Source organism: Haliotis rubra, unplaced genomic scaffold, assembly GCF_003918875.1.
Source record: "Haliotis rubra isolate DU_JTF1 unplaced genomic scaffold, ASM391887v1 Scf173, whole genome shotgun sequence".
Taxonomy (NCBI): domain Eukaryota; kingdom Metazoa; phylum Mollusca; class Gastropoda; order Lepetellida; family Haliotidae; genus Haliotis; species Haliotis rubra.
In genome coordinates, this window is record NW_025765703.1 from 433120 (window position 1) to 461086 (window position 27967).

The 27967-nt window shown below is 40.7% G+C and overlaps 1 protein-coding gene across 7 annotated transcripts in view; it reads right to left on the reverse strand.

Moving 5' to 3' along the window:
• Positions 1-11622: 11622 nt before the first annotated feature.
• LOC124272790 (neurocalcin homolog) overlaps positions 11623-27967 on the reverse strand; it is an 86282-nt gene continuing 69937 nt past the window's right edge. For all 7 annotated transcript variants that reach the window (XM_046707993.1, XM_046707996.1, XM_046707995.1 and 4 more), the window contains 2 exons: positions 18383-18840; positions 11623-13074 (listed from right to left, as the gene is read on the reverse strand). In XM_046707993.1, the coding sequence (XP_046563949.1) occupies positions 12877-13074; positions 18383-18760 (576 nt within the window). In that variant the 5' untranslated portion in view covers positions 18761-18840 and the 3' untranslated portion in view covers positions 11623-12876. The remainder of the gene's footprint in view (positions 13075-18382; positions 18841-27967) is intronic.

The window sequence follows — 27967 nt, forward strand, 5'->3', positions numbered from 1 at the left end:
CCGCCATCGTGGCTCAGCTTGGGGAGCTCTTCTCAAGGTATTGCGCGAATAGGGTATTTTCCGGAAGTGTCCCAACCATCAAGGTGTGGTGCATGTATCGCCCAGCACAAGGAACACATCAGATATTGATCTACATGCTCGCAATTAGTTTTACAGATATATATCGTCATTTCATTGCTTTCCTTATTTTAAGACATCAGTTAAAATAGAGAAATAAGAGCAAATTTCAGAGTAGAATATTATTCTCAGAGGGAGACAATAATTTAATCATTTCATTTCCGAAACATAAAGCATACGTTCATTTTTTTTTCAACAACACCCACATCAATAAAAAGAACACATATCAAAAGCGCCGCAGGATAAATGTTCTCTCCAGAATGCACATGATAATTGATTGCATAGGTGGTACATCATGATCGGATGACAGTAGATTGACTATTTACACGGCCGTATATGGAAAGTGCTTATGTAAGACTACCACAGCGTGTTGACGTGGTGCGAGCCATGGCCGCAATGTAATTCATCATCCCATTGTTGACGGTACAGTAAACTGGCGCCGCTCCACCGGCCTTCCGTTAAACAATCATAAATGCATGTTACCAAATGATGCTGTCATTGATCATAATCAGGTTACCCGGCCGTACGATTATGGCAACTATGTTTTATTGATTCCCTCTCTGGAGATTAGAAACCTGGTAAACACGCCTAAAGTATATGGTAATGTTATTAACCAACAGATAAACATACATAACTGTGGTAATGTTATTAACGAACAGGTAAATATGCTTAAACTGTGGCAATGATATTAACAAAAAGGTAAATATGCATAAACTGAGGTAATGGTATTAACCAACAGGTAAATAATATTAAATAGGTCCTAAACTGTGGCAATTGTATTAACCAACAGGTAAATAATATCAAATAGGTCCCAAACTGTGGCAATGGTATTAACCAACAGGTAAATATTTTCACATAGGTCCTAAACTGTGGCAGTGGTATTAACCAACAGGTAAATAATATCAAATAGGTCCTAAACTGTGGCAATGGTTTTAACCAACAGGTAAATAATATTAAATAGGTCCTAAACTGTGGCAATGGTATTAACCAACAGGTAAATAATATTAAATAGGTCCTAAACTGTGTCAATGGTATTAACCAACAGGTAAACATTCATAAAAATATAAACTGAGATAATGGTATTTACGAACAGATACGCATGTATTAACTGTGGTATTAGACAAGAGATAGACATGAAATACACAATGCCATTTTAGAAAGTGATCAAATGTAGCATATGTTATATTTGGGATTACACTTTCTTAGTAAAGTACAGATTCTAGTACTTTTTGTGCTTGCGATTAGGTGCCTGACTCTGAGAGTATGGATTCGAATCCCGGATGGGACTCAACACAAAAAGTACTAGAATCTGTACTTTACTAAGAAAGTGTAATCCCAAATATAACATATGTTACATTTGATCACTTTCTAAAATGGCATTGTGTATTTCATAGCTTTCGGCCGTGGGAGCCGTGCCAATTAACACTTATCAGAGGGGTACACAAAGCCCTCAGTCTAGACTACCAGTTGTCCGACTTCCATTTTTGTGGAAGCCGCGGTGGCTGAGCGGTCTAGGCGTCTGACTTTGTGTGCTGACGATTAGGTGCCTGACTCTGAGGGCGTGGGTTCGAATCCCGGATGGGACTCAACCCCAAAAGTACTAGAATCTGTACTTTACTAAGAAAGTGTAATCCCAAATATAACATGTTACAAGACATAAACACTCGTAAAATGTGGTAGTGTTTCTCATGTTCTTGTTGTATGAAATAATGATTAAATATTCAAAGTAAGAGACAAGGAGGCCAATTACCCACGAGAGGATTTATGTTGAACCCTGAAGACTTCAGTGGAAATCATCAGCTTGAATTGTTCGAGTCTTCCCAGCAGCACAGCAAACCATTCATGATCGCAGCAAAATGAACAATGTTATATTTGTTTTCAATTTTGTTGGCGCTTGAATTAGCGGGAAACGCTGGGCCAAGATCATGTTAAGCTAATGGACAAGTTTACTCCGCCAAGAACGAAGACCCCGTTACTTCTTTGATCACGACCCCGTAGGAAGTCATGAGTCGAGTCCCTGGACCAGTGGTATCACTGCTGGGGTCGAAAAACAATGGAGAGATCACGTGATTGATGTGGGTGAAAGTAGAACAGTATCGATGTCTCGAGTAGTGGAAGTGAGTGAGTGAAGATGTAATCCGCTTCCTAAACTATTCTCCGATGGAGCCATAGATAACATTACAATGGTAATTGAATTTTGGGGACGCACCTGGATCTTTATATAATTAGTATTGGCGTGGTCACTTGTGCATCCATATGTAAGTGATAAATGGGTGTAAAGGGTATTGCTACCTTTCCGTGAACACAAGGGGATAACTGCAGAAGAACTGACAATGTTGAAAAAGAACACCAGGCTCAATGAATCACCCGTACTAGTGCTTGTGCGGGTGCGGAGAGGCCAGCGACTGAAACAAGGAGGGTAGACAGAAACTAGCTATACGAGAGATCGATGATGTAGTGGGCTGACAGAGTGAGGCAGAAATAATCCTATCTTCCTCATCGCCGGTAGAATGCTGTCCTGACGTCTTAGGTAAAATTCCCCGCGTCATTTCACGGAACAGCACCCACAAACCGTCATCTGCCAGAACCCTTAGCCTGGAATAAGAGTGTGACGTATTCCTAGAGGTCTGGCTGACATAGAGGCGGACTGCATATCAATAAATGGCTGGATCAGATTATCTCTTCTTCCATGCGGGGAAACAGTAAATGGTACTTACTGCCACAGCTATCCCCTGTTGAGGGTCCCAACAAATCTGCCAGAAGCCAAATGAAAGTATTATCAAGGCCACTAACATGTTAGTTTTGCCCATGTCTATACTCCAGACTCGATTATTTACAGACCTCTGTCACAAGGCCTTCAACAACCAACAAACATTAATCTGGAAAGGGAAGTATAGAAACAAGACATTCTGTCAGATAAACTCGAAAGGTTCACTGAACATCAGGTTTGTGACAGTGTGCATGGTCACCGGTTGGTGCAGTGTTGTCATTGTACGTGCTAGCATATTACTGAGCGTCAGACGAACCGAGTTAAAAACAGAATAAACGTATAAATAAATATATCAATAAAAAAATGTCGCTTTTCCCAAAGAAGTCGATTCGCGATCTCATTCTGGGTGGTGATCCTGAACTTACAACGATCCCTCGGAATAGTGTTCATACAGGACTCGGGCAGAGAAAACGTTTGACATATACTGTCATCTGATTAGCCACATTTATGTGATCGGCTTCCTTGTCACTTTTTAAAGATTTCACGGGAAATATTTTCAACTTGACATTTCAGTTTTATAAAGGGATCTGCCTGAAACCTGTGTCTGTTTAGGGCCGTCACAATGTCCACTAAGATCCTAGACGTTTGTATACGACCCCGTACGCAGATAAGGGGAACATCTACCATGTTGGTATCGAGTCCACAAAATCAATTTTTCCTTTCTGTGAGCAAACATTTGCGATAGCATTCCTCAGATCAATTATTCAACAAGGCAAGACTACCTTGTGTTCCAACAGCCACATTGCCTAGAAGCGGTACATGGGTGGGGGGGGAGACAACGTCCGTCTCCGTCCATGACATCATCTTCGCAAGTCACCATACTGATGGAGCTGCGACTTCACATGTACGGAGGTGTATTATTCTCTTCTGTTCTGGCACTGTGCATGGATCAATCTCAGCACTGACAGCCTTACACAATGTGACAGTAACACTACCGTCATCGTAAAACGGCGTGACCGTGTCGCAGTCAGCAGCAGCACTACGACCCGGCACAGTCTTTAAGGGGTGTACTACATTGGGAGTGTTTTAGTATTTTTACACGAGAGAGAATCGTATATCGCTGTGAACAAGTCCAAGCGTTATCCTGACGTTTTCTCCTGGTAATCCCCCAAGCGCACAGAAAACAAACCTTACAAACTTCACGAGTGAGTGAGTGAGTATGGTTTTACGCCGCTTTTAGCAATATTCAGCAATATCACGGCGGGGGACACCAGAAATGAGGTTCACACATTGTGCCCATGTGAGGATTCGAATCCGGGTCTTCGGCGTGACGAGCGGACGCTTTAACCACTAGGCTACCCCACCGCCCCACGAACGTCACGTATAGGGCAGCTATTGTTTCGTTAATGACAGTTTCAGCTTTACTAGTTGACCAACAATACTGTCGCCATACATAACGAGGACAGATCACACAACAAGAACAGTTTAATTCTCACAGAATAAACAAATGTTACACTTATTAATGAGCAAATATTAGTGAAAATAGTTTAAAAGTTTTACTTTTGGGGATTATCATCTTCCATGTCCCAACAAAACCTACTGAATAACAACGTTATGGTGTTAGTCTACAATTAGGGACCTTCCCTTTGTCGTCAGCTTACGGCAGCTAACACAAAGACAATTAATGGAACGTTGTGGCACTGGTAAACACAGCTTACTGAAGAGATGAATACAGGAAAGTAAGTACATTCGGATTTGGTGTAGGTGAACCAAGCTTATGAATGATCCACAGTTTGAGCGGATGTCACACGATGTCTTCCCATCACTTCAGGCCGACGTCTTGCTGTGTACTAGTGGAGGCTCCACACAGTTTGAGCGTGATGTCACACGATGTCTTCCCATGACTTCAGGCCGACGTCTTGCTGTGTTCTAGTGGAGGTTCCACACACACCGACATGGTTAGGACCAGGAACATGAGGTGCCGATTGCGCGAGGGTAAGTTCTTCAACAGAACATGCTCTGAGATGGGACTACACGAAATTGCGTTGTCGCTGATGTGTACATCGTTTGCGGTGTGGGGAGAACCCAGTTTATTATGTGTAGTGTTTGACTTAAGACACATCGTAAAGATTTAAAGAACGTTTTATGTAATTGAACGTCTACAAAGGAACTTTCTTATTACTGGTACTTTGTGGCTAAACACGCCGTGAACATATCTTCTGGCAAACGAGCAGGTCATGTGTATATTGTCGCGTTAACTAATTTTTAAGTATGGTTGACTCGCAGCCGTTTGTATCAGTAAAATATTTGTGAGTGTCAATGTAGAATTGTTTCAATTAACGGAATTGTAAAAAACACGATGTTGAAACACGTTGGTTAACTCTGCCCTCATGTTATGGTAATCAACACGATGTTGAAACACGTTGGTTAACTCTGCCCTCATGTTATGGTAATCAACACGATGTTGAAACACGTTGGTTAACTCTGCCCTCATGTTATGGTAACCAACACGATGTTGAAACACGTTGGTTAACTCTGCCCTCATGTTATGGTAACCAACACGATGATGTTTGTTTTACTGTAGTAGGGACATATCGTTACGAGAATACTCCGTCTAAATGCTTATTCATGGATGCGCGCCATACACGTGTGTGCACGGAATACCCGAAGATTAGCAGTATCCAACCGGTATCCATGGAGATACGCTGTACTGACGTCGAAGCTTGCTTCCGGCTTAATCTGTTTCTCCAACATTATCACATTATGAATACGTTTGGATTTATCTGTATTTCGAGTTTCCGTATTTGGTGTATACCTCATGATGGAAGATGTTGAAGTACCGTGTTACAAGTAATGTCGCAAAGTGAAGCTACTTTACACGTGGTAATATGTTGCATGTAGATGGATTGCTTAGTGCAAGTGTTGATTGATAAGTCTAAAGCCTCGTCATAAAAGGAATTACAAGATAGTAAAAGTTACATTACATAATAATATAGAGGTTCATCAAATGAGGTGTTTGAGCCATGTTTCACTGTGACCAGTCAATAACATAAGCCGGGGTCTTTGACCTTTGGAAGTGCAGAAACGTGAGGAATGCGCAATGAACAAGTACTTGCATATTGTGAGCTCAGGTTGAAAGGGGTGAACCCAGGAACCTAGGGCTGGTTCCAAGAACAAAACTGGATCGCTTCAAACCGAGTAAATGTTTCATATGATTGTTTGGTCTGATGTCAGAAGCTTGGACCCAACCAGTTGATACATTCTTCATTCCCAAAGTTTCTGTGATAATGGATGGTACTCTGTAGTGGGAATACCCACTGAACCAACAACACAACATCCAGTCGTGCGCCAGTCAGCCATCACCAACCATATCGTGATTTTCTGAATGATTTTCTTGTGTTGCTTGTAGGCCTTCATTAACTGGGTCGTCTCCAAGGCTCTCCATGTCAAGCTTTAATGTCATGTCAACCTCTTTAAGGTAACATAGGAAAGAAACATCCTTCTCTTGTAATATGTTCATGCACATCTTATGTAAGTATTTGATCTCATGTTCTTCAAGTGGGTCCATCTTCCAAAGGTTACATCACCTGTATATTTCACAGACTTTAACTGCGAAACAATTTGCTCACTTCAATCAGTCTTGAGTAGTTATGACCCCATGACATCACAGAATTTCGACAATAAAAGATGTCACTATTCCTTCCAAGTGAGACCCTGCTTATTGACCACACTCATAGATAAAAGCTGCACATTGAGGCCTAATAAGCTGCATATGGAGCATTACTTAGCTGATGTAAGCTGCACAACCAAAGAAGGTTCAGTAAACCCGAGTTTTATCAATTTAGCAATGCGCGAGATATAGGTTCACTGAACTTTGGTCCGTTACATACAGGTTATGTACAACGTTTTGCTACCTATACAGCTTATATCCAGTCCCTATGTGGAGCATTGTATAGTTGATAAAACCTGTGTGATTGCTGAGTACAAGAGGACAGAGGACAAGCTGCTGCTGTCCATGTGACAAGTATGGTGGTACATGATGTCTGGTTTAGGCTCTGCAGGTTTGTCCAGTCACGTATGGCTGACGTCTTCTTGGAATAAACGACAGGGGAACAAGAACCTGGAGGGAGAGTTTATTTGCAAACACAGTGGCAGGTGAAAGGTTGGGGGCCATGTTGAAAATGCTACATTGGTGGCAGGTGCTTACATCAGAGAGAAAAACATGGGGAGCAACAGAATTGTACACATGTGTACACAGATATGATGTACAGTTGATGTACTGACATACACATGAACAGACACCTTCACTGTACGTTGTAGAGGTCTTACCGGAACTAGGCTTGTACTGCACAGTGGTGAGGTATGAACATGAACTCTGTACAGCAATACAGTGGTCCAGGATCAACATGTTTAACTTTGTGTACAGCTGTACAGTTGTGCTTAAGTCCTGTATTTATACCCAACTATGCACAAATGTACAGATGAAACACTGTACAGTACACTGAGCAAGTACTCCACACACATTCTGAGGGCTGGCCTGACACTGACTTATACTGCAGACACTGCATGTTGTGCTGTGGCTGTGTTCCAGCTACCTGTACATGCTACCTGTGTACAACAGAGTACACAAACTGTGAAGGGTGGTAGGTATCCCATATACTGTAAAATGATTCAGACAGTACACTGTACAGGGCTAACTGGTTAAACATTTTAATTTTCTATTTGTATTCGGAAGAAGTATACAACCATTTTGTTCAACATGATACAGTAAAAAACAGAAAAAAGCTCTCATTTTCTGTCATATAGTGCTCTGAAGAATGGCACAGTAGGCATGTACAGTGTCCTCCATGTCCAAGGCAACACTTTTTCTAATAATTGGTTTACGGATCTACCAAGCAACAAAAAAAAAGTAAACACATCTGAAAAATGCTTTATATATACTTCCCCAAGACGCAAAAGTATGTGTTTAAACCTAAAATGTCAAAATAGAATAACAAATAGCAAGTAAACCAAGTGATTACAGATAAATTATTTGTTCAGCATCATTCAGATGACCTTTCACAAACTGAACCAATTCTGAAATATATTCAGTTGTTTTTACACTCACCAACCTGGATTTTCATATGAAAATCTGTAAACCAAGAAATATAAAAAGTTTGGCCGAAGACTGAGTGTGACATTATCAACTATGTATTACAGGCATACAGCGGCAGGGGACCTTGTGCAAGCACAATAAAACTCTCAATGATGAAAAAATACATGTGCCAAGTGGCACAACATGTGCCCAGAGGCACAATATCAAGGAGAACAATCATACATGCTACCACAACACATGGTGAAGGTTGTGTGAGGTGGAGTCTAGTCACTTGGTTAATCTAATCACAGTGCAGGGAAATAAAGCTGTCCTGAACAACTGCCAATCAATAATCAGAATATCTCAATTGTACATTTGTTTGCCTGTGCTGCAGGCATTTGCTGCTAGAATACAAATGAATAAACACATTGTGAATTTTGCTACAACCAAATGAATATTGAGTTAAACCATGTATGTTTGGTCTGTGTTAACATAGGGAGCTGGTTCACACATGTCTGGGTGCAACTTTGGGTGAACCAACTGATTAGTGCTATCGCTGCTGATGTGAATGTTTGTAGGTATTTTGGATGAATGTATGGCTGTGGCTGAATACATTTCTGATTGGTGCAAAGTTGGTGAATGTCTTTTTCTTTCTTTCTTTCTTTTTTTTGAGGGCATGGTTCTGGATGGGCAACTTCTGATGTGTGTAAAGCTGCAACAGATCATGTCTGTATTTGATGGGTGCCATGATATAAATAGATCAGTGTTGGATGAAGCCCATGTGTGAATATATGTTTGATGTAAGACTGGGGGGTTGGTGAGTGATTGTGAGAATTATGTAGTGTGCTATGTGAAGAGGTATGGCATAGCCAGGGATTTAGCAAATGACCTTCTGCTACCTGTGCAGATTTTCTATCCACTAGACCAGAGAAGCTGTGTTTGTTCTGCAGGTCAACACTGTATGTTTCTCATTGGTAACTCATGTTTCCGGGTTGCAACTGTATGTTTTAGGCTTGTAACTGTGTTTTATTGGTTGTAATGGCATGTTTCTTGGTTGCAATTAAGTGTTGGGTGCAAGGCTTGTAACTGTGTTTTAATGGTTGTAATGGCATGTTTCTGGGTTGCAATTAAGTGTTGGGTGCAAGGCTTGTAGCCTCTAACACAGCTTAGATAAGAACACCTGAAAACATTAATAACCTCCTCGACAACATCTGTCAGATGACATATGACAAACACACATGTAAATGCTTAACATGAGATCAGAAAAATATGAAATAACATCAAATGATCTTGAGATGTATAATACAAATGACTGCAGTCCCATCAAATACACTGAATCACCATGGTACCGCACATGCTTCAAACTTTGGGCCAGGAATATTTATAGCGGAGATTGTGCAAAGCAAAACTTCATGCAAAATATACAATAAATTTCCATTGCATAAATACAAAATATTTATCAAATGAGTTAGTCATAGGGGGGATTAAAATCAGCATTCTGCGTAAAGAGTTAGTGAACACTTCAATGATGGGCTACACACATCCTACTCCTCTCTACCAATGAATGTCTTCAACCTTCTGGTGGTTATGTATGGTATGTAATACAGGCGGTATGTACCCACGGTAATGGATACTTGTCCAATCACATTGTGGGCAGCTATCTTGCGAGCATGTGTCATATTTTTAGCATTAACACAGAACTAAACTGCTGTAAAGCAATGTGTTACCATAGAGTGACAGAGAAACAAGATATTTAACATTAGTCCCAGTGTATTGCTAGACCCTGCCAGTGTCACTGTACAATCACAGGCATTCCTTCACACAGGACCCACGTAACATCATCAGTCTGTGGTTACTACAGCAAAGAGCACCTCTGTTGAGCTGAAGCTATCTACCGACTGTCATGGAAACTGAACAATGCTAGCTGTGGGGTAGTTCCTCAAAGCAACCTTTGGGCTAAGAAAATCGTAGCTCTCATACTGTAAGAGACCTACAACTAGTGTAGTCCCATGATCAGTTTGTGGACAGGGCCCAGAACGCCACCAAGTATCATAATTAGGGTCATTTTAACATTAGGAACAGTGCTCTTCCTTATCTTCATTTAGTTTTCAAGCATTTGGAAAAACAACAATATTCTAGGTCACTATTCCAAATAATATTAATCAACAGTTCATCAGATTCCTGTAAAGAATTTATATGAACATTTGAAATGCCCCTTCGTGGTAAGTCGTCTCAGGTTGTGCTTATTTCAATGCTTCCACCATGACATATTTAACATGACCTAGATAGCTTGAGCCTAGATGAGATATATTTACAGATCTACAGGTGATAATGTACATCACTGAGCCACAAGATTTATCTCCCTTTATTACGCATGCATCAAATCAAATGTGGAGATGTCACATGTGCAATAGTATTGAATTTCGCTGCAAATCCCTATGCTAGTTTCATAGCCAGCATGAATAGAAATGGTGCAAATACAACTGTGGAAACTATTCCCTATCATGAAGTAGGATGTCAGGCTGCGATTGATATCAAAGGGAAATAACTCCACATTTTCTCCCATCCAGCTCAGATCTATATGGACTATGAATCGTGAAAAACACTGCCTTTATATTTCTGTACACAATAAGAAAAATAGCTCAAATCAATCTTCATTTCTGCAAACATGTCTTGAAAACGCTTTACAACTAACTTCATCTAATAGGAGCATGATACAGGCAACAAATCTTGACTGATGACTGTACTGCTTGGAGCCTGTATCTGAAATCTACCCTGAATATCTGGTAGGTGAGAAATATGAGGTGTCAAAACTACAGGCCTACACACCTGTCTAAGTCAAATAGGGCTACCATCACAATATGTTGAGAAAGGAGCCTCCATGAAATGAAAGAAACCGGAAATCACCCAAGAGAATGAAAATTTTACCTGCAATCAAGTTAAAATAACAGACAGGTGAGAACTACAATTCACTGATACAACTCCTCCCTCGCTTCAATCTGTACAATCAACATTCTCATGATCTTCTTCAGGGCACACTAAACTAGTTTAACAATGTAAAATGAAAAAATATCATGGCAATTTTTTTAAGAAAACAAAAACGACTTCAAGATGAAAAAATATGCATTAATATAAACATTCAACAATGTATTGTAAAAAGTATGTTTGGCTAACAATACTGAATTTGAAAGAAATGAAAATGAGAATTGCTTATATTAAACATAATGATTAAAGTAGATAATAATGGAAGCAAATGCTATCCTAGAGGTTTGACTCTAATGCTCCCTACATGTTGACCATACTTGTGCAGCTTGACCAGTCCTTATGTAGATGTTGATGAAAAGTATGAGGACGAGAAATCCAATGTGTTGTCAAGAAGATTGGACCGCAGACCAGTGTATTGGCAAGACAATATATAAATCACATGTCCATTCAGGAAAAGACTACTGTTACACACTCAAGACAGCAAAAAATATAATATCCTATCTATAGCCAGACAAGTCATTTTCTTGTGTTTAAGATGAGTCTTTAATTACAGATGGAAAGGTTATACACTAATGTAATCAGGGTATGAAACTCCCGAAGATTTCAGCCAGATCACAGGGCTGGTTAGACGTAAAACTTGCCAGCCCTGACCAATTCTTACCTGCCCGCAATTAATTTAGGTTTAACAAGCGACGTAGTTTATCGTCCAATTGGAATTCATCATTTATTTTTAAGAGTGAATTAATAATGATTTATTATCCTGAAAATTTGATACATATCTAAATTTCAAACCCGATTGAGGTGAATCTGAGAATCTCAGTCTGTGTTGAAAATAACCCATCCCCGGCAGTCAGACAGGAAGGTATTTCGAACGCTGATGTAATGTTTTTTTTGTTTGCACTCTTGTTGCATCTATATGGAGTTTACTACATGAAATTACATTCCGATCAACCATGACCGTCTTATTCTTTACCTCGACACTGTGTCTTGGCATTTTCATCCAGGATACATCTAACACAAGAAATAGAATTGATCTGGCAAAACGTAATAGTACAGACATTCATGGAATGAACATCCTAAATGAATAATTTTATATACTTATATCAGATCCCTGTCAAGATATTTTTGATACATTATCTGCCCTCGACCAAACACCTTTCACAGGAACACAGCAGGTGCTTATGAATAACTGTGCTTTCAAGTTGACATGGATTTTCATGATGCACCACAATGAATAAAGGCTTGCTTTCTATGATAGGTTAATCAATGTCTGGTTAGTTATTTCTGTGCTATGGACTAGACTCATGCTGCTGTGTATCTAGTTCATCAGTGTTGATGGAGAAGTAAATACACTCGGGACTATTATAAAAAAGCTCAGACAACACAGTCAATATTCTTAAAAGTCATTTTATACTCATCCTCTGATATATATATATATATATATATTTATATTGCAGAATATAAACATCTCATGAATATCAATAACTTCATATATTATCAATTATAAATAATTGTAATTATTTGCTGTACAAACACATCTCAGAATGTTAAGTATGGAAATGATGTCCTCACAACAAATTCAACTCAATCATAGAAAAACAGCATTCAATTTCAAATCAGAAGCCAAATCAACATGTTTAGATGAAGTTTCCCTATATTCACATACATACAAATCTCTAACAACAAACACGTGGAAAATAGTATACAGTAGGAACACCACTGAGACCATCTTTCTCCCAAGTTATAATGGGGGTGTGTGGAATACAGTATCAGTTCATTCTTCACAGCATTTGGCTGTCCTTGTACAGTGAATATATACAGCATTGGAGCCTGAACAAAACAGTAACACAAGGTGGCCGCCATTATGCCTGCCATTGCCTGGACTGAGATACCTTCTTGAGTCACAAGGCTCCGCAAGAGGCAATTGAAGAGGAGGCAACCCCAGAATATGGTGATAGATCTACATAGAAAAGAACCAAATACGCCCCACTCAACTCTGGGAGTGAGTATCACATTGAAGCAGACGCACAATTGAAGGATCACTTTTGGCACCTTCAATAAATTCTGCCAAAGACAACTTCCCATCCAGGTTTTTATCCATTTGTCGGAAGATTTTGTCGGTACGTTTCTCCGGTGTTGATTCATCCTCAGGCATTTTCATAACTGTGCCGACCATCTTGTAAATTGCCTGAAACACAACATTAACACCATTAATCATGCAGTCAGGTAACCTTCGGATGACCTAACCACTAGATTGCAAATTTATCAAAGTGTTATCAGCCTATCGATTTGCAGGAGGGTTTTGCAAGTGCAGAGAGTACAGAACATAGTGGTTCCATGCAAAGTCTCATGGACATTATTATGATCAAATGACAAATTCTTGATTTTAAAATTGAAAATCAAAAGTAGAAAACATCTGAAGAGGAAATCAATTCCTAAACATTGCGTTTGATGTAGTTCAGACATCAAATCTACACTCGATAGTCAATGTAGGCTCCTCAAGTGATAATTCCATCAAAGACGAAGGGACAAAGCACCAGTGCGTCAGGTCCACCCACACATACTTAACAGAAGCTACTTTCCTCACAACCAGTGGATGAGGCTAGAGCATTAGGAGAACATCTCATGCAGTGGCGTAATCTATCATGTCCATTATGGCACAGGGACTGGAGAAGTAAATAAAAGTGTGGAGACAAGAAAGCTTCCCCTTACATCACAGACATATGTCCTTATACTCGCTATGACCATGTACATGAATACAGGTTCAGCACAAAGACTCCACAAAGATCTTCCCAAGGTTATATTGATTTTGTGGATTGTATCATCATAAGGGTTATGATAGGAATGGAGGTGGAGACAGCTAATGAAGGAAGCAGGTTACTTAACAGTATGTACTGCAGGGATGGTTCAAGGATAATGCAATGTTTACTGGGTGACAAATGGTGGTCTCTAATATCAAAGAATTTACATGAGAGAGGAAATTTCTTTTTAAGAAGTACAATTACACTGTTCTGAACTCACATTTAATTCAGACTGATGAAGACATTGAACACAAGGAGTGATGTGGTATGAGTCTTGATTCTAGTCTGGAATTGTGTATCAAGCAGAGTAACGTTCACTACTGGCTGATGGAGAAGCATCAAGAAACAACAGAACAAACCTTCTCCCCATGTCTTTAATCATTTGGAAAATACATCTAACACAACCTTGAGTATGGCAAAAATTTGAAGCAAATTTGTTCAGCTTGTTTTTATCCCATGATGCACTTGTGCAATGTATTTGACCTTGACCCTTCCTATTGCACACAGTCTAATTGAATGTAGATTCTTGACTAAATATAGCTTGCTTCAGCACAGACATAACAGCTGACATCCCCGCACACAGTGGTAAGTCTTGGGCCTCCTCCCTTGGCAGTGCTGTTCTTGCTCAGCCACACAGCATAGTTAAGCTTATTATGGCAACAAGTTAAACTGGGGAGAAGGTTTGTTTATAGAATACATTCAAACTTGATAATGAGCAAGACTTGGTTAGGTATTGATGAGTGCAATGTTGAAGCGCTGAGATGCTATAGTGTAATTCCTGTGTAATATTCTAAACCATGGAGATCTACATGCTGTATAAAATCTTCGGAAAGTAAAATATGTTTGTTGTCTTGTTAATACAACTAGACATTTGTTATTTGGATAGGGATGAATAGACAATGAAAGGATGTACCATGGTCTGATGTATCTGGGTTGGATATATCAGGTCCTGATGTATTTGGGGAGGATATATGAGGGCCTGGTGTATTTGGGAGGAGGATGTATCAGGTCCTGATGTATCTGGGGAGGATATATCAGGGCCTGTGTATTTGGATGTATCTGGGGAGGATATATCAGGGCCTGATGTATCTTGGGGAGGATATATCAGGGCCTGGTGTATCTGGGGAGGATATATCAGGGCCTGGTGTATCTGGGGAGGATATATCAGGGCCTGGTGTATCTGGGGAGGATATATCAGGGCCTGATGTATCTGGGTAGGATATATCAGGGCCTGGTGTATTTGGGGAGGATATATCAGGATATATCAGGGCCTGGTGTATCTGGGGAGATATATATCAGGGCCTGGTGTATCTGGGGAGGATATATCAGGGCCTGATGTATCTGGGGAGGATATATCAGGGCCCAGTGTATCTGGGGAGGATATATCAGGGCCTGATGTATCTGGGGAGGATATATCAGGGCCTGGTGTATCTGGGTAGGATATATCAGGGCCTGGTGTATTTGGGGAGGATATATCAGGGCCTGATGTATCTGGGGAGGATATATCAGGGCCTGGTGTATCTGGGGAGGATATATCAGGGCCTGATGTATCTGGGGAGGATATATCAGGGCCTGGTGTATCTGGGTAGGATATATCAGGGCCTGGTGTATCTGGTAGGATATATCAGGGCCCAGTGTATTTGGGGAGGATATATCAGGGCCCAGTGTATATATATCAGGGCCTGATGTATCTGGGGAGGATATATCAGGGCCCAGTGTATCTGGGTAGGATATATCAGGGCCTGGTGTGTATCTGGGCCTGGTGTAGGATATATCAGGGCCTGGTGTATCTGGGAGGGGATATATCAGGGCCTGAGTGTATCTGGGGGAGGATATATCAGGGCCTGATGTATCTGGGGAGGATATATCAGGGCCTGATGTATCTGGGGAGGATATATCAGGGCCAGGGCCTGGTGTATCTGGGGTATATCAGGGCCCATGTATTTGGGTAGGGATATATCAGGGCCCAGTGTATTTGGGGAGGATATATCAGGGCCCAGTGTATTTGGGGAGGATATATATCAGGGTATCTGATGTATATGGGGAGGAGGATATATCAGGGCCCAGTATATCAGGGCCCAGTGTGTATTGGGGAGGATATATCAGGGCCCAGTGTATTTGGGGAGGATATATCAGGGCCTGGTGTATTTGGGGAGGATATATCAGGGCCCAGTGTGTTTGGGTAGGATATATCAGGGCCTGCTGTATCTGGGTAGGATGTATCAGGGCCTGCTGTATCTGGGTAGGATGTACCAGGGTAGGATGTATCTTGGTAGTATTTATCCTGCTGTATTTGGGTTTCATTTCAAAGGTGTAATTGTGTATTATTTAGAAACTTTCATTGTAATCAACCATGCTTATGGAAATAAGGGTATTTCTTCAGGTAAACTCAATCCACATGAGTATTTAAGGTACAATGTGCTATTTCCAGTCCCAAGATTAATTATTTACAGTTTTCGTTCCTGATTCAGGTAATTAACATTTACAAATTTCCATGCATAACTGACTAACATCACTAGTCCTGACCATATCACAGGAATATTGAGATTTACAGTAATCAGTTATATGTAATGGAATATCCCTACCAAAGTGGAGTAGTATATTTCATCTATGCATCCCTGTGGTATCTGGTATAGGAAGTATTGTAAGTTTCTTGACATGCATGGTATCATGAGGTGGTGATGAAATCAGGTGTGAGTTTCAAAACGGAGATTACCACAGACCGTCAGCCTGAGAACTGAAATCTTGGCCAGAATCCAACTAAGCCTTGATAGATATTCCACTGCTAATATTCTGCGTAAAATCCATTAGTTATGACTTCACCGTGACAAGAAATATTGTGGCTTGAGTTTCTCTATAGCATGCTCTCCGTGAGAGTCAGTGCATAATGACGGGGAAACAGAGGTTGTAGGATTTACTCTGGAGGAAAGATGGAGATCAGCTTAAATGATTACAATCTGACCTTTTGTTCATGAAAGGATGATTTGTTGAATGTCAGACCTAATACCTGATGTGTAGTGTTTTCTGGGAGCTAGGGAACTTGTTTTCACTTGCTGCGTGTTTAAACCATGTAGATTGGAGGCACTCACAGCCCTGCCACAGTCAGATAAGCTCAAGACATACTGCCAAGAGGCAGGTATTCTGGCTGCCTATTCCATATCGGGTGCAGTTACTGCTCACAAATGAATTGCTAGGAAACACATTAAACAGAAATATAGCCAGGTGTAAATACATGTTTCTATAAACTGAGTCATGGAATTATTTACTGAGATTTATTTAAGCTGGTGGGTGCTGTGCTGTGCTGTGGGTGTTGGAAAAGGACTACTCAGAAGATATAGAATGAAGCGGATATAGGGTGGTGGGTGGAGGGTGAGGTATCCTGGATACACACTGGGCTGGTGAAAATGGGAAATGGGGTGCATAATCAATATTTTTATACAGTGTATAGGGTGGGCCGTTTCATCGGACTGAATGTCCAATAGTGTGTGTGCAATGTATAGGGCATCTAGTTAGGAGATAAACATCATGTGTTGGCCAATTTCCGGGTGTTACTGAGTATTTGAAGCACTGAGTATTTGAAGCAAATGAAATATTCCCATGCTTCAAATACTCAATAACAACCAGAAATTGGCCAACACATGATGTTTATCGACATTGTAAACACAAAAGTAAACCAAAAGGTCCACACACGTTTTTGTGTCTGCACTCATTGACATCGAGTACGAGTACAGCAGTGAAATGTCATCAGCCGGCCGTTTCGGCTGTCTCCCATGGTAGCATCTGGAACTGTTCATTTGTGACGTCATTCGGACTTTACGTCACAATATGATTTGAATGACGTCATCACAGCTGACGACGTAACAATACAATGGTGTGAGCGATGTTTGTATGTATTAATATGCATGAATTTCCAGGAATCAAATACCATTTGATCACGTTTTTCAACCAATATTTTTTGCCAATAATGAAATATTCCGGTTTGATATTTTGCATTGTTTGTTTATTGTTTAATGTCTGTCACATGAAGCACAAACATAATCTAAAGTAAGAGTTCATGACTGAATGTGTATTTTGATGCTAGAATTCCTGTGACAGACTAGCACTCTACAATTTATCAAAAAATGTTGCTCCACAGCAATAATTCCGACATGTCATATAACAGCCTGAGAGCCAGCCTGACCCATATATATTTCCAATGCTCGGGAAAACAAAGTTCTGTATGGTGTATTGATTTTTATGTTAGGTGAACACTTGCTGTAACCCTGGAAAGAAATTCTGCATATGAATCCAGTTGATCTACCAAACTATTACCATATGTCTTACATGAAGTGAGCAAGGCTGGTTTTACCCAAAAATGATCTCACACAGCATTACAAGCTGGCGTGGTCCTGTGTGAAGAGCCAGTGCTGTAACCTCCAGGCTAACTCATACACCGAAGTAGCCAAGGTTGTGGTTTCAGATTGCACTCAGTACTTGTCCAGCTTTATCTCAAAACTAGACCAAATAATCTAGTGATTAGCATAATGACCATTGATGTACTCAGTGTAGACCTTACAATGGCATGCATCAGTCCAGTCAGTGAGTCTAACCCTCTCACTCTTTCCTGTCAGTCAGTTCTTACAATGCATTGCAGCTAACCAATTCTAACCAGATCATCACAGGGGCATGTAGGTGAAGGATCAACTGACAACTTACTTGAACAATCTCCAGCATTTCATTCCTAGAAATGTATCCATTACCATCCAGATCGTACATGCTGAATGCCCACTTTAGCTTCTGGTCCAGCTTCCCTCTTGATGTCACACTGAGCGCACACATAAACTCACGGAAGTCTATTGTACCGTCACTATTTGTGTCAAATGTGCGGAACACATGCTCAGCAAATTTCGATGCATCTCCATACGGAAAAAAGTTTCCATATATTTTCTTGAATTCATCTACAGAGAGGTGTCCACTTGGACAGTCTTTGAGGAATCCTTTATACCATTCCTGGAGTTCCTCGTCTGTGAAGCTTGTATTCTGGCGGAGATCCTCCAGAATCTCAGGCTTCAGTTTACTGTTGCTCTTCCCCATGCTCGCTCTTCCTCTCGCACTTGCTGCTTGCTGCTTCCTTGCTTGGCTTTGGTGCTCACAGGCCTTGCTCAAAGCTCAAACTGAAATGGTAATAGTAAATGTGAAGATTTTTTACAAACAACAGCAATATCTGAGGTGGAAACTATACCATTCAACCATCAATACAGCTATTACTGCTCTAAAAAATGATAACTTACATAAATGAAGTTAAACACAATGATAAATCATGCAATCAAAGTAACAGTCTGTTTACGTCTAAAAACCCACAAAATACATGTTCAAAACATGAAAAGTCTAAGTGTCAGTTGGCTAAGGAAGTAATTGTAATATCTGTACATGCTGTTGAGCCGCTGAGTATTGAAAAAAAAGGCAATATCTGGCAGCAGTCCAGCAATTGATTGTACAGATCTGATTGGTCAAGAGCATAGCACCGTGAAGCCATAAATGGAACATTCAACTATAGATAAACAAGTTACAGGACCATAAATACAACAGCCAGTATAATCTAGTTGAGATATTCACGCATACTGTGTCACACAACTACTATACAGTACTGCACAAAAACAAATACCATGTGGCACATACAACTCTGAATAGTCACAAAACATCCATACAGTGTCACATGACAACCATCCATACAGTGTCACATGACAACCACACACATAAATCTGACATATTTGTTGAACGCCTAATATCCACCTCAAGATGTTACGTGGCACTAAGGACAAATTAGGCACAAGCTCAGACATTATTATATGACCCCAGTTAGCCCAAGCTGCCTGTGAAGCACTGGGAGGGTTAACAGTCATATGGCCATCTTATCCCACCGGGTACCCATTCACAGTTGGGTGAACAGAAGGAATTTTGAAAGAAAACCAAGTGCCTAAGGCGTAAACACATGTGTCACAGGTTCTTCATTGTGGGGCAGGAACAAAGTCCTAGAAACTCTCAGGAGACAAACATGGTCACCCACCAAGGGCTTCATGACCAACTTCAACCTGTTTGTGACCTTGGTCCTACAGCCAACAATGCAGTATATAGGGATGACGTTTCCCACTTCTATGACTTGAATTCTACGACAAAATTTCCTGGATCAAACATGCATATCAAACAGCATACCACATGCCATCCTGAACTCCAGCAGTTGTCTGACAACACTACTCCTAACCCAAGAATGTAAACAAAGTCATATCAGTTGTGTATGGAGTGTAGCTGTATTACATCTCACCATAGCCTTGTACTTAAGCCCCTAATCCAGCTGTGCCTAGCAAGGCTGCCATGTGAAGGCATGTGTTGGATCAGCAGGCTACAACTACCCTGGGAATTATGTCGATAATCATGTTAATCATGTTATTGATATGGGCTGAAATTGTCAGACATGGGCACTGTCCAGTCCAGGAAGCTTCAGCCTTGTTGGCAAGGACACTAAGTCTATTACTTTAAGGGGCGGTGGGGTAGCCCAGTAGTTACAGTGTTTGTTTGTCACACCATAGTTCAGTCCTGTAAACACTGCATCCATCAGACAGCATACCTTGAGCAACCACAGAGGTGACTGAGGTTTGTATCAGAATGATCCTGCCTTGACAGAACTGAGTGAGTTTGGTTGAACCAAGGTTTAAGCAGTAAGTATTTGATAATCATCATAGCAAGGAAAGCCAAAAACGGACATATTGCAGCCATATGTGAGACCAAACTCAAGGCGGGTGTTTTAACTTCTGGGCTACACCACCAACCAGTTGACAGAACTAAACAACAACGTAATAGACGTATACATGACATGGAATGACCACAACATGAATATCATTTCTGGTATTTCTTAAAAACCTGTCTAGGAAAAACAGTAAAATAATCAGCTCCCTCATTCAAACACTGATTGATGATGCAGGATTAAATTAGGAAAAAATCTTATCCCCACATTCTGGTTAAACTTTTTCAGTTACCCAAATAAACCCAGTTCTAAACTAACAACTTAGAAGATTAGTCCTAAATGTGGACATCTTCCACATGTAAACTTATCCCAAGAAATGCTACCGGTACCTCTAGGAATGACTGCTTCCTCCACAACCTCGCTGTTAGCAACCAAATCATGTACAAATGAATGGCAGTAATTCCGACCAGTATTGAGTTCCCTCCAGAAATATGTAACAGTAATAGACCGTTGCCAGGCCATTAGCTGCCATCTTACAGCAGCACTCTGTGTTCTCCTTACATCTCAAAGTCATGGAGTTGGAGGTCAAGAATTTTAAGCATAATAAATATAAAAAACAGTTTGGTAACATGGCGTTTTCGACTTTGTGTTGGCTCTCTAGACGTGGCTCCTTGATAACTTCATCCACAAATCTCCACCTCCGTATGATTATGCAGTCTAATTTGGGGGCTGATAATAACATTGATTCTGTTTTCAATCAGTGTATTTCAGCATACAGGCTGTCTATTATTCATTTTCTCAAAATTCATTTCATCCAGTTTATCAATACTTCTGAAATGAATGATTTATAGAATAGTTCTGCTGCTGTAAGACAGATCAATACCTGCCTCCACTCACCAGGAACACATGGGAAAAGTCACTATAGCAACCACATGAGAAACTACAAACACTTCAGCCAAACACATTTCAAAGGAGATGGTAAAAATTTAATAATGTGTGCTAAAATTACAGACATTTGAATGATATTTTCAATAATATGTTTTCATGTATAAGGTATCCGTTTCCAACACATCATGACATTTGGATAGTTATAGTCTGTTTGCAGTGAAAACGTACCGAATTTCACTTTAAACAACATGAAGATGCTAGAGATCTTTTCTCTTCCAACCTTACATTCGAAAATACACTGAAATTGTTTTAGAAACCAAAGACATCTTTCTTAAACATACGCCCTAATCAAACTATGCACACTCCCCAAAAGAGTTGTGAAGCATTTCAGTGATCTTCCACCCGGCTAATGTTATAATATGTACGTGGATCCTATAACACGGATTACCTGCCCAGCAAGGAGGGGCTAGATCACCTACATACACAACCACTGTAAGAATATATGTGTCGCCTCAGGGCTGGTTGGAGGTCCCCTGAGTACCAGCACCAGGGCCTTCCAACCACCCCATCCTATACAAACACAGGTTATTGCACACATTTAGCTTCACCAATTGTTTCGCAGTCAAAAAGCTTCAAAGTTGGTGGGGAAGGAGCCTGTTTAGGAAAATGGCTTCCTCGAAGTGTGTTAATCTAATATAGATGAAAGTGCAGGTAATGCAGAGCATATCTGGCTCACTTCTGAGCATATGGTAAAGGTGAAGGACACACACACACGTCTATAACAAGACCGACTGAACAGAACGAAGAACTTTGATCATGTTTATTACTGACATGAATTGAAGTACATGTTTACCTTTATTTTCATCATCAATTTACTGCATTGGGAAAAATGGCAAAACATCCCACCTGCCCAACTTGGTGATGGCAACAGAGGTGAGGTATTTTAAAGTAAGACTCTCGTTCATAAACAAACACCAACTGGATTTTCTTTTTTCAAACCACAAAAAATGGGATTGTAATATGCATCTGTGTTGTAAATCACACTTACATGAACAGTCAGAGTCATCAATTTCAAGGCTCTTGTCATCACTTAAACACCAAAGCTGCAGATGAGAGCTGTCTCACAGACGCTAGACGCTGTACAGTAAAGCTGTACAGTAAAGCTGCAGATCAGAGCTGCCTCACAGACACTAGACGCTGTACAGTAAAGCCAGAGACAACCTCCTGTTGTTGTAATGACATAACTGATGGATCAATTCACAGAATGCTGAGCCAACAAAATACACGTATTGACCACAGATCCATGTAATAACAAGGCATAACACGTCATAATCAGCAGCCACTGTCATGTAAACAAATTATACTATTCAATAAAACATCAGTGGCAGATAAGACGTTATTTTATTGCCTTCATAAGTGACAACATTAAGATATGGCTTTCTTTCGCATACCAGCTGAACACAACCAGGTGATAATAGGATGTCTCTGTTCCAAGCTTCATTGTACATACTTCTTGTACATACATTACAATCAGATGGTGATGTGATATCTTCAGAACTGCCTGACATTCCAGCAGTGTTCAATACAAATGAATGGGTAAATGGTTGTTCACCACTCTAAACAATATTCCAACAACTAACAGTGTGTACAACCTGAAATGGGCTTCACATATTGTCCTCATGGAATCAAACCAGGGCCTTCAATTCACATGACACATATAACTGGAACAAATTCTACACACCACTGGAAGAGCCAGTAACCATCACTTAAATACAGAGGTCTGAGAGACTAGCTTACTCCGTCCTGAAGTTTGGATAGCTTACCTATACTGCACACCCTCCTCCTGCTCCTCCCTGTGAGAAGCTGTACAACTGGTCACCTACAGCCTGTGCACACTACTGAGTGGACGCCTGTCTTACCTCCCTCAACACGCAAGGGATTGCTCCCTGTGCATAGCCAGAGGGGTCACTTGTACAGGGTCAGGTAAAATGTGAGCATGCCCCTGAGGCTAGATGATTAGAAGACTTGAAGACAATGGCAGGCTCACATCAATCTGGCCACTCTTTTGTTCTCAGCTTACTGCATTCAGTTAAAAGAACAACCCATTTGTGATGTAATATCCACTTCGACACTATGTGTCATTTGTCATACAACACACTTTCAGCACAAAGTTGGTAAATTATACAGATTCTGTGAAAACATTTGTAGAATAAACTCATAAAAGTTTAAAAATGTCATATCAGAAGGTGATATTGGAATGGTAGGTGATATATATGATATCAGCTATTATATAATTGCTTTATGACACGATCGGCAGAGAGCTGACAGGTATATGTAGGAGTATAATGAAATGTGAGACAGGCACCCTAGCTGTTACTGGTGGTGTTACCTAGCTACAGTGACAACCTGTTGCAGCTAGTGTCCACTCACAATGATGAGTGACTTACACTGGAGCTCCTCCACCAACTGAAGAGCAACTAAATCATGTCCTTGACATAAGGAAGGATACCTGGTCCGCCATGCACAGACAGGTCACTCTGCTGGTATATCAATACGATAAGCCATATTCATTACACTACACTAAATCGTTTCTTCACAAAAATTATAACAAGAATGAACTTTGTATATATTTGCGAATCGTGTTTATACCAACCCGTTATGTAATGAACTGTATGACCTGGATGTGTGGAGAATCAAAAATCAAAAATTATAAAAAAAGAAGAAGAATGAACTGCCTGCCGGTTTTGTACTGATCATATTCTAAAACATTATGAGAAAAGAGAAAAGTTAGAAAAACATTTTGGAGCATGTGTAGGATATCTCCATGTGTAATAAAGCTACACTCTCCCGCCTGTGTATAAGCAGGTACTCATGCATCCATATATCTGATAGGTAGGCAGTGTCTAGTAGGCGGTATCTAGTAGGCAGTGTCTTATAAGTAGGCAGCTTCCCTCTCCTATAGCAGCTCTATTCAGTCAGCTTTCACAATACAGGTGAGACAGTGTCTGGAGCAGGCTACCTGGAGGTCAACAGTGTGACCATGGAACTTTACAATCGATATGAAATGCACTTCAACCAGGTGCACCTGCACTAAGTATACTTGTAACAGTATGACAGAGGGTAATCTTATCTCATTGTTATTGCTTTGTGAATCATCTGCCCCAGTAGTTGCCCAAGGGAAGGATTATCCATACTTAGCAGCCATTGTGAACACCTGATCCTCATTTTAATCACATTCCACGCCAAGCATACATTTTGTTCAGAAGAAGCACAGTTGGACAATGACCACTATGGTCGCAATCTGCCCACAGCTTGTACACATCAGGACAGGTGTAGTCTGCAGCAATCCACCAATAATGTCCTCAGATTACATTGACCTGCTTTGCATGCAGAGACAGAACTTGATCGTCTTCACCATCTTGCTGGGGCTTACCCACCACTGATACACACCTCCACTCAGACATAATTCATTCTTTGCCTGTTTCAAATAACAGATGTTTCCATTCCAACTTAACCTGGTGTTTTTTGGCTTTTAACTAATATCATGCTAGGTTATCATCACATCCTGTGCAATGCTATTTGCTTGGTGGTTAAGAGTGAGAAAGGAGAGAGGGATAGACACCAATTCACAAACACAGTTTACAAAGCTATCTCCAAATGCTTTGTTTTATCCATGACAAATAAACAGAAAGCATGGAGAGGTTAGCTGGGTGAGTAGAGAAGAAGGTCAGGAGTCAGTGCAGCACCCTTGCCTGTCTGCACATCATGGGGTGTGGTGGAGGAAGATGTGTGCACTGCGGCTGCTGCCACCACCGCTAGTGATGCAGACTAGCTAAGTGAAATACTACCCAATCTTGAGGAACATCAAATATATTTAGCTCTTTACTTACAGCCCTTCTTCACAGCTACATGAAAGCAGCAATACCACAGGAATTGCCAACATGGCGTCCGGCATGGAAAACATGACACTGGGTATGGTTTCGATCACAGAAAGAAATTCTGGTTGTGATTTCCGACAAAACACCTCTCTATTACTGAATTCCATGTGTGTAATGTAATGCCAAGCTCATATCAGCATTTTCATAACTTCATCATACAGAGTAATAAACAACAGTGTGAGAAGTTTATTTTGTTAATATGGAGAGAAATAAATAATATGTTAACAGCAATGGGTTCAATATTCCTATCTGTCCCCTTTGCACTGAACAAAAAGCAGTTAGGGATCAAGAACATTTCAAAGACTTATTTTCGTTAAATGTGTATGGACTATATGAATACCTGATGATCCCTGACTTCTTGTGTCAGTGTATGTGGTAAACTGTTGCAACCTTCTGCCTCTCGCTGTTGGAGTTCAACTACAATGGGGGTGCTTGCGTGTCCACTTGTATCACTACCCGTGAAGGTCTGGGTTAGAATTGATCTTCAGTAACCCATGCTTGTCATATGAGGCGACTAAAGGGATCAGGTGGTCAGGCTCGCTGACTTGGTTGACACATGTCATCGTATCCCAATTGCATAGATCGATGTTCATGCTGTTGATCACTGGATTGTCTGGTCCAGACTCCATTATTTACAGACCGCCGCCATATAGGTGGAATATTGCTGACTCACTTGTATCACTGTTCTACCTTGATGGCCTGGGCCCCGTTCCTCAAGGCAATCATAGTGCTAGGACAATCGTATGTCTATGTTAAAGTATGTGAGTTACAACTGTCATAGCGCTACGATCGCTTTCAGGAACGGGGCCATGAAGTCTCCAATCAGAGTCTCCAAAACTGTCCTGATGGAAAACAACCCCAGTTGGTCACTCACTGACCAGTCTATTTTAAATAGTCACTCTAATAGTCTTATCCTCATTTCAGGTACAACACATGTATTTGGGACCTGATCTACCAACCTGGACAAGACAATGGACAGCCAAGATCTGTCTCTTACAGTTGGCAGTTCCTCCATCCATCATGTGGATGTGTGACAGGATGAAGCAATAAACCCATCATGATGTCAGATGACATTGTTGCTGTAACTCCATCATGACCAGGGCAGACCTCAACGACATTACAGTAAAACTGTGCCACTGCCATGGTGAACAAGAAAGTAATGACTTGCTTATCCAAATACATCAAGATGTCTGGAATTCGATAACCGACACCTTATAAATGAGTAACACTTGCAAATAAATGTGTACATTTCAGAATAAGTGGATGGCAGAAGGGAATGGTAACTGTTCCATCTGTATCCTCAAAGCAGGACGTTCAAGTCAGAGAATCTTACAGCATATGTACGATTTGAACAAATAAACAGACTGGTGCCAAGGTAAACATCAGGTGTAGAAGCTGACATGTTGAAGCTGAGGGATATAAGTTTACATATATAACACAGAAGAACTGACACAGGAGCAACTACACTGTGAAGGAGTGGTATACATGATATGGTGCACTCTTACATCTCCACACTGAACGTCATGGAAACATCTCCACACTGAACGTCATGGAAACATCTCCACACTGAGCGAAACATCTCACACTGACGTCATGGACATGACACTGAGCGTCATGGAAACATCTCCACACGTGGAAACACCATGGAAACATCTCCACACTGAAACATCTCCACACTGAACGTCATGGAAACATCTCCACACTGAACGTCATGGAAACATCTCCACACTGAACGTCATGGAAACATCTCCACACTGAACGTCATGGAAACATCTCCACACTGAACGTCATGGAAACATCTCCACACTGAAACATCTCCACACTGAACGGAAACGTCATGGAAACATCTCCACACTGTACAAAACATCTCCACACTGAATGGAAACGCCATGGAAAACATCTCCACACATGGAAACATCTCCACACTGACGTGAGCGAACGCCACATCTCCACACTGAACGTCACAGAAACATCTCCACACTGAATATTTCCCCCTTCTACAAATTATACAACCTCACCTCTAAATGTTAGCAATTCCCTCAGATATATAGTTAACCAGCTCACATGATCTTTTTAGTTTTCTGCTCATATGTTACATATTTCTGGCTGGCAGAATAAAAAAACTCACTGGTTTTCATTTTAGATTTTTCATTTAATATTTTTGTCGTAATAGTCAAAATCGAATATTTTTAAACAAAAAGTAATCTGTCTCAAGAAGTCCACTGCCACGAATCTTCCTGTTTAATTCCACTCACAGAGTCTACAGATGCAGGCCGGAAACCTCTGCTCAGCCAATATCGCCAAGACAGACGCATGCTGGGAAGAATAGCATGCCGAGATGATAGGATGTCATTTCTGTTGACAACACTTTTTGTCCTCATGTCCCTGTGCCAGGCCCCACAAAGGTAACACTTCCCTGACATTTAAGGATGTTAATTTCCAATCATGCCCTGTATATTAATAAACACAGCAGTGATCAACATCCTCACCACACAATACATATGGACAATAGAGCTGCTTTCATCATCTCACTGGATCACATATTTCATCAATGTTTTGTGAAGACACTTGATACATATATTCCCTGTAAAGCTGATCACTTTGATGAGGGTTCATTTCCTTGTTAAAATAGACATGCGTTACGTTAATCACATAGACTGACAAACACCATCTGACAAAATAGGCAGCTTTCTTGTGACTCACTATCCTCAATAGCATTTGAACAGAATTTCA